This window comes from Danio rerio, chromosome 14, assembly GCF_049306965.1.
Source record: "Danio rerio strain Tuebingen ecotype United States chromosome 14, GRCz12tu, whole genome shotgun sequence".
Classification (NCBI taxonomy): domain Eukaryota; kingdom Metazoa; phylum Chordata; class Actinopteri; order Cypriniformes; family Danionidae; genus Danio; species Danio rerio.
The window spans coordinates 32859286-32868070 of record NC_133189.1 but is presented as its reverse complement, the minus strand read 5'-3'; the positions used below and the strand labels follow the sequence as shown (position 1 = coordinate 32868070).

General features: G+C 36.7%; 2 protein-coding genes across 2 annotated transcripts; both read left to right on the top strand.

The window, feature by feature from the left end:
* The first annotated feature begins 832 nt into the window (after positions 1-832).
* On the top strand, positions 833-3474 carry LOC141377530 (uncharacterized). Its single transcript, XM_073921889.1, has 3 exons — positions 833-968; positions 1102-1199; positions 1333-3474. The coding sequence occupies exons 1-3, from the start codon at positions 842-844 to the stop codon at positions 1894-1896; spliced, it is 789 nt and encodes a 262-aa protein (XP_073777990.1). The 5' UTR covers positions 833-841; the 3' UTR covers positions 1897-3474.
* A 2820-nt stretch (positions 3475-6294) lies between these two features.
* On the top strand, positions 6295-7362 carry zgc:113364 (the record flags this gene model as incomplete). Its single annotated transcript, NM_001017543.2, is given in 2 exon segments — positions 6295-6522; positions 6980-7362. Coding segments are annotated over 2 exon segments (259 nt in total), but the record flags the coding sequence as incomplete, so codon positions are not given.
* Positions 7363-8785: the final 1423 nt, after the last annotated feature.

Below are 8785 nucleotides of genomic sequence, written 5' to 3'. Positions count from 1 at the left end.
AGGTTTCGCACCACTTTGTTTAAATAATAAATCCATTTGCGCCACTTTGGGGACTCATGGGTGTTCTGGTCTAGAAATGAGGTGTGTTAAGGCGCATTGCTATTTTGAGGAACTAAAATAGACTGCTAAAATAGACTGGTCTAAAGTCCAGCACAGAGTGTGTTAGTTGTGCGCCTTAAACGCGCACACTGCCTTATACACACAGAATGTACAGCAACACACAAAAATCTTTTTAAGTGAAAAAAAATTAAAGGATTAAAATGTTACAAAAAGGAGGCTCGTTCTTTGGCTTCGCGATGCAGATAGTCTGTTTAACTGTTTTCTAGTGAAGCATTTAGTTTTCCACTAACAAAGTCGCCATGTAAATTGTAGTTGCACCATGGTGTGATGCAACTGACTCTTAAAGGGAATGGGAGATGAGCCTCTAATAGGTTTAATGCACAATGTGCTCAAAACACACCCCTAATTCATTAAGAGAATAAGCACTACTGTATTTTTCCGTCCTTAAAATAGCAAAAGTGGATTTGAACACGCCCTTTGTGCCGAAATTGTTACCATATAGCCCTTAGTCCTTAGTCTCCCATTTTTTTAAAACAACTTATTATCACACAAATCCAGCAAAAAATGACCATTTCTGTAGCCACAGTTTTATTACAAATACCATGGATAAACTATGTTAAATGTAGCAAAACCATGGTTAATTTGTTGTAATAAAGGCTTATAGCCATGTGCTTTTTATATTGGTTTAATCTGTTGTAAAACTATGGTAAATGTTTATAAGGAATGATCTAAAAATAGTGTAAACTATAATCATTTCTCTTAATAGATGAAGTGGAGGAGGATGAGGGAACGACGCAGAGGAAAAAAGAGTAAAGTGGCAAATTTCCTCAAAGCTGTCAGAAAACTCTTCAGGATGTCCTGCTTTGGTCAGACTGAGGAGCAGCTCTCTGTTTCTGCAGACTCTGAAGGTAAATAATCATATTTCTTGCTAGATTTTTTTTTACCAATTATTAAATAGTCTTTTTAATTCCCCTTCACCCAAAATTAACATCACCTTGAGAATGACTGTATGTATAAATGCAATCATTTCTCTATTGACAGATTACATCCTAAACCCATCCGAGTCTGGCCAGAGTCTGGAGGTTGCTCTTGTCATCATTCATAATGATGAAGCGAGTTGTGTGAATGACAACCTAAAGGTGAGTATAAAGATGTTTTGATGCATGTTCTCCTGATGCTTTTACTAATATATCAAGAGTCTGTTTTAGGATCATTGAGAGGAATGATATCTGCTCACATGTGAACTCACCTGAGTTTGGGTTTGTTCTGCAGGTGGATGAGAAAGATAATGTGAAGACACACAACACAGAGTATGTCAGAAAAGAGGAGGAGTTGGAGGAGATGGGAATGATTGATGAGAAAGACAAAGAGGAAAAGATTAAGAAGAGGAGGAGGAGAAAGAGAAATTGTGAAATGAAGGAGAAGAAGGAAGAGGAGGAGGTGGTGAAAGAAGAGATGAAGATAGAGGAGAGTTTGAAAGAAAATAAAGAGGAGGTGGATAAGAATGACAAAGCAATGAAGGTAAATGAGGAGAAGATGAGAGAGGAGGAGGAGGAAAAGAACGAGGAAGAGATGAACATAAAAGAGAGGATACAAGAAAATGAGGAGGATAAGGAAAACATGAAAAAGAGAACGAGGAGAAGGAGGAGAAAAGGAAATAGCGGGATGAAGGAGGAGGAGAAGAACGAGGAGAGGGTGATGGAGAAGGAGATGAAGATAAAGGAGGGGATGAAAGAAAATGAAGAGAAAGAGAAGGATAAGAATGAAGAGGACAAAGGAGGAAGAAACAAAGGAGGAGGAAGAAGATATCGAAAAGACAAAGGAGGAGAAAAATGAGAAGAGAAAGAGAAACAAGAAAAGAAACAGCAGGAAAAGCAGAAGGATTATGAGGAGGAGAAGCAAAAGGAGAAGGATGAGGAGAGCATGAATGAGAAGGAGACAGAGATGCAATAAAAATGTTTAAAAAAAAAATGGCCTAAAATATTATTGTGCAAAAATAAAAAAATAAATACAATAAAATAAAACAGTGCCAACCTAAAAATTACATCCACAACACTATCATTTTCACCTACAAAACTTAAAGTCCAAAAAAGAAATGTGTTGTATGCAAAAGGTTTAAGCACAACACAAAGTTTTACATAAATAAATGTGCAAAATACTTGAACAACACTAACTTGTACATGTTAAAAGGTAATTGCAAAAAATGTGTTGCATAAACCCTTTTCATTTATTCATTGATTTCTCCTTTGGCTTAGTCTCTGATTTATCAAGGTCGCCACAGTGTAATGAACCGCTAACTATTCCAGAATACAGCGGATGCCCTTCCAGCCATAACCCAGTACTGGGAAACCCATACACACTCACACACACTCATACACTATGACCAATTTAGTTTGCAAAATTCACCTATAGTGCATTTCTTTGGACCAGCAACCTTCTCGCTGTGAGATGACAGTACTAACCACTGAGCCACCATACCGCCCCAATTATTGATATTACTTATTATTTGCATAGCAGATTTTTTATTATTTACCTAGAGTTTGGTTAATTTGTTGCATCTATCAATTACTGAAGCATTATAATTCAATGGGAATGTTTTCAGACATTTGGTTTGTGCACCACCATCTGCGGGATTATGACTGAACACCTCTTAGTCAGAATCCCGCCGAAAGGCAAGGATACCGATCTCCAAAGGGCCCGAGGCAGGCGGCCCGAGAGCCACCCATGACTGCAACTGGGACACAGCCAAAACGAGCGCCGCCCCTTCTTACAAAGATGTACCGCACCTTGTTTGTGGGGAACCCGGTGCTTAAATTAATAGTAGATGACCTGATTCCTCCCATAATGGGATTTTTGTTCTGTTTTTTTCCCACAAAGTGTTCATTCCAATTACTCAAAAATATTCTGGTTATCCGTTTTAAACAACTCTTTCCTTTTGTATCTATTTGCAGAGATATATGGAATAAAAATATGATTTTTGTGAGAAAACTGTAAAATTGTACACATTTTCAGTGATAATGTCATAAACCAAATGTAAGTCCAATTGCATATATTTGATACTTTTTTTTAAGAGGAACGTCTGAACACCATATAGCCTAATGTTGAAACTAGAGATGTTTCTCATTTCCCCCTGTAATTCGGCAAATTTTGGAAACTTTGTTTGGGCCAAAAAGTTAGTGTGCAAAGAGATTGTGCAAAGAGAAATGTGAGAAAAAACCTGCAAACACCAACTTTGCTTGGGACAATAAGTTAGTGTACACACACACAAAAGTGTGTATTGTGCAAAGAGAAAATTACAAAAAGCTCCACAACACTTAATTTGAGCCCAGGAGTTATTGTGCAGCTATGCACACACACAAAAAGGTTAGTGTTGGGCAAAGACAAATGTGCAAAAACCACAACATTAACTTTGTTGGGGTCAAAAAGAAGAAGAAAAAAACGTACAGTAAGCATCGTCATCAACATCATCATCATCATTCCTTTCATCTTTTATTCTCATACTTTCTCCTTTTTATCTTAATAGAGGTTAAATGGTTGTGTATTTGTTAATATTCACCTACTTTACAAACTTTGAAAAAAATTAAGACTACAATTGTTTTGACTACAGAGTTTTATTTTTTCAAACCACCTGTCACGATACCTAGACAGAGAGGATCCAATTGCGAGTACTTTTATGAAAAATAAATTAGTGTATCAAAGAATACAACTGGATGTTTAGGAGACAAAAAAATTTTCAAAACAAAAGAAAGCCACAGGCCACAACGAAGACATCAACTGACGAAACAGACTGCGAAGAATTCTGAGGAACAACAGACAGGAACATGGACAAACAACTGACTGATAACCAGCAGTAACCACATGCTGAAATATATAGTCAGTAAACAAGGTTCAGTTGGAGGATGATTAAGTCAGCTGATAAGTCAGCTGAATCGAAAGCATGCCGTCAACACAAGCGGTAGACAATCACACACCTTCGCACACGACAACACAAGGCATGACACATAACATACAGAAGAACACACAAACCCATCCACCGTGACACCACCAGACAGTTAAAACCATATTATTTACAATGTCCACGATACAAATATATCCAATATATATCCAGTGAATATTAAACCACGCTGAACTGAACTAAACTGAACTTTAACTCTGAAAACTGAACTGACAGTTTCAATTTACTAGAACTTTTATGTTAAGCTGCTTTGACACAATTTACATTGTAAAAGTGCTATAGAAATAAAGATTAATTGAATTGAAAAACACAATGAATACAGCTGTAATTTGAGTTATGTTTAATAATTGTACATAGGCTCTTTCTGTACTACAATTGTGTTGCTATTTTTTTACATGCTAACTACTTTTGTACAAACGGATGGATAGCGACTGGATGGCTTTCCTGAAGTAACGTTAGCCTAAATAGTATGTGACATTTCAAACTCTAATTTCTTTTATAGTCTTTCTTACCTTCAAATGGTAATTCGTGTGTTTATTTATTGTAATAATTAATTACTTTTAGGAAAAGATCAATATTAAAGCTCATATACTCATATACTCACAAATGTATTGATGCATCTCTGGCACAGCTTTCATTTATCATCAATGTTGTGCAAAGTAGGACTAAAAAATAGGTCCATACTTGACCTGAGATCAGATGTGGATGCAAAGTGACTGCAGATCAGCCTCAGCCTTTAACAGATAGGGGTCACGTAAATCCACACGCGGTAGGGAAAATAACTGAAATAAATCGTACTGAAAAAACTAAATACATTATAGGTCCTGAATGTTGATTTCGAATACTTTAATTAATCGCCCAGCCCTACATAAAACCGTGACCCTTTGTACTAAAATGCTATAATCTTTATCACAAACTAGCTGAATTAATATTATTATCTGGAAGACAATTCAGTTAAGTATAAATGGTAAGTGATGCATACAGAACACCCTATATACATGAATACATGAAATCAAATCACACTTGAATAAATAAAAATCTTCTATATGACAAAGACATCTAAAATTATCAATAGAATAATCATTCATTCATTCATTCATTCATTCATTCATTTTCCCCTTGGCTTAGTCCCCACAGCACTACCTACTGCGCCACTGCGTCGCTATAGAATAATCAATAAAACTTATTATTTATACATTAAAGTGTGTGTATTAGAGTTTTATATGACATTTTAGTTAATTTAGCTAACCTTAATAATAACTGAGAGAGACCAGAGTTTGTGGTTGTTTCAACTCTCTCAACTGCCACTCAGAATTTAGAAGACATATAAAAATATATAAAAAATTATTTACTTTTTGACCCAAACTATATGTGGGATGGTCATAACAAAATCATTTGGACTTTTGCAAAAATTCAACAATACACTCTGGGACTACCCAGTTATGTTCGTGGCTGTTTTTACCCCATTGACATTTATTAGTCATGAAATCATACAAGCTTAAATTCTCAATTGTTGGTGGTTGGTTTTCCCTGTTTGGGAGAGGTCAAATTTGTCATTTGTACTGCTGATCATCAGTCACAGTGCAAAAAAAAAGCTCTTATATGAAGTATAGTGTGAGCGTGTAAAATAGGCCTTTGAACATTTACCTTGACATGTTTGAGAAAATAAAATAATAAACTCTGCTCTCAGAGCATAGTAAGTGTATTTATGCAGGCACACTATAATCTGCTGTTTTACTCCATAGAGCTCCATATAAAAGCCAGAAACGTTTTGCACAGGCCTATCTAAAGGGTTAATGGTGCCAACTGATGATCAACAGTAAAATGACACATTTTACCTTTTTTCACCGACATGGAAAACCATCAACAATAAAATTGGCTGATTATATGGCGTTGCAATCAAACACCCATGAACATAATGGAAAGAAAGTCAATTTGAACAGAACATAAGGATTAAAAAGGAACATTGTTACAAGTTATCTAAATGTAAAACATAGCCTAAGCCCTGTCAGGCCACATGTGTTACATTTAGATAACTTGTAACCATTGTTTTGTTTTGATAAAATAATAATAAATACATGGTTTTTGTAGTTAAATCATGGTAACCTTAATTTACTGGTTGTGTTTGCTACACAGTGATTTTTACCATGGTATTTCTTGTAAAACTGTGATTGATTGCAATCATATGGCTGAATGGGAGTACTACACTTTACTATGATAATACCATCTTAAAGTGATGTGAAATTAGTTTACTTCAGTATTTATTTTTGTTTCTTTATTATAGCAATTCAGGTGAATCCTGTGGCCAAAAGAGAGTCTACTATGAGCGATGTCTGTGGCAAAATCTTTGATTCATCAGTTTGTACATCAATGCCAATTAAGCGACAGAGACGGAAAGACATTAGTTTTAGCCCCTTTTCATCTCCAGCCAGCTCAAGTTCCACACAGCCAGATTCAACCTTTCTGCCAGATGACACTGGAAAGACTACTATGTTGCATTCTGACAGGTGTGTAAAATTGTTCATTATTATAAATAAAAAAGCAAACAGTTTATATTAAATTGACACTTGTGTTCTGAAGCCCCTATCCTTAGTAAAAAAAATTTTTTGAAGACAGCTTGCTCCAGTTGTTTAAATCTGGTACTGTGTGTACACATGAATGCAGACTGGAAATATGTTAGTGGAACCTTCCAGCAAGTGATAATTGAATTTCTTGAGTTTTTCTTAAGTTATTCATCGGTCAGTGTTGACAATTTTTGATTTACATTTTGAAAATATGTTAACTGCACTGCACTGACTTTTGAGCCATGTGGCTTGATTCTGACTTGATTTATTTTTTATGAAAAAACTTATAAAAAGATACCTGTACTTTGTTCAAATATAATTTGTTAAATTAAAAAAAAAAAAAAATTTTAACATCAATGTTGTGCTCAATGTTATTCTATATTTTTTGTTTATTTTTTAGATTGACAGACATCAGCACCTCCAAATCCTGATTCTGTTTCAGCACTGGTCAGTTCTCAATACAGTCTTGAAAAATGCTGAAAGTATGTTCAGCCGAGAATAGGACACAGAAGAGAAGAGAAAACAGTCTACACTTCAGCTTTTATAAACAATTTGATTTCACTTTGAGGGTGCGCTCACACTATGCTATCTGAACCGTGCCCAGTCGCATTTCCCAGTTCATTTGACAAGTGTGAGGGCTTCGAATCAGGCGCAGACGTGGTTCAGTTGGTCAGCACTGGCCCGGTAGGAAGAGGTATGCCAGAGCGTGGTTCGGTTGGACTTTGGGGTGGGACGCTTGTAGTGTGAGTGCAAAGCACCCCTGAGCCTGAAACTGAAGATCTGATGTGACTTTTAAGGGACTGTTTCATATGGATTTATTAATAATTCTTACTCTTTAATGAACACAAACTGTTGTAGTTTATTAAAGGCGTAAACCCCTCGCTGCACGACAGCTGCACCTTCAGCAAGCCTCCAAATATGTGCAGCAAAAGGACTTTATGAACATTTGAGTGTCAAAAGTTGTGGATCTGTTCGGCTAAATACTTAACTGAATGTCACTGCATCCCAAACGACTAAAACAATAAAGTGAAAGCAATCTCCACTGTGCTGAGCGAGAGCACTTGTCTTGCTGTTAAACTGAACAGTTGCATCAACAAGCGTGTTCAGGCTCGGAAGGTAAAGATGCAGTGTGAGTGCAGGCCATCAGGGGAGAGGGGACAACTGTGATTCGGCACAGTTCAAAGCAACCGTGCCGAGTGAGAGTATGCTCTGACAGTTAAAAGCATCACAGCTTCTCACAACTTTACACTACAATGACTGCCAGTGTCCTAACCACACTTCCCAGTGTCTGCCAGTGACCCTCACCATGCCCAGTGTCCCTTACCATTCCCAATCTTTGCCGTTGGCCCTCACCACACCAAGTGTCTCCTGGGACTCAGTGATTTTTTTTTTTTTCAAAAGCCATCTCTGGTCTACCGTCTTTAATTGTCTACCATTAGGCCTCCACTCCTGCAGAGGTCGGTTTAATCTGTATCATTGCGATATGGAAAAATGTGAAAAACAAAATGAACCAACCCACTCCTCATGTAAATCAACCAGATCAGCCTTATGCTATTTATTATATTCATACTTTAAATTTTTTTGTATACATGTGTTTTACATGTGCATTTCTCCAGAAACCTCATCTTTTCTTTAGTTGGCCAAATTTGATCTGGAAAAATGACAGATAAACAACAAAAACTGAGTTTTAGCTAACCCTTTATCATTTTGAGTGTTGTATGTGTGCTTGGTGTAAATGCAAGCATTTGAGTAACCACTGTTAGTTAGCTAATAACGTAGACAGACGTGTGTGTGTGTGTGTGTGTGTGTGTTCAGCGTGTATACTTGAGTTCTGTGAGTGGCAGATGTTGGACACTCTTTATTTGTCATCTTCCTCTTATCATATAATAAACAGTTTTCAATCTCTAATGTACATATACTCACTCCCAGGGCCGTTTTACATTGAAGTTGGTGTTTCGTAACATCTAATTTTTACTTGGTTGGTTGTTAGCCCAACACTCAACCCCCATCCTGGAGGACCAGGACATACACCACGAACACTTTAGATTATTTAATTCACCTATGGCATGTCTTTGAACTGTGGGGGATACTGTTGCTCTTTTATCAGCTCGAAACATTGGCATCAACAAGGCATTTGCGCCCACAGAACTGCCGCTCACTGGATATTTTCTCTTTTTTAGACTAATCTCTCTAAACCCTAGAGATG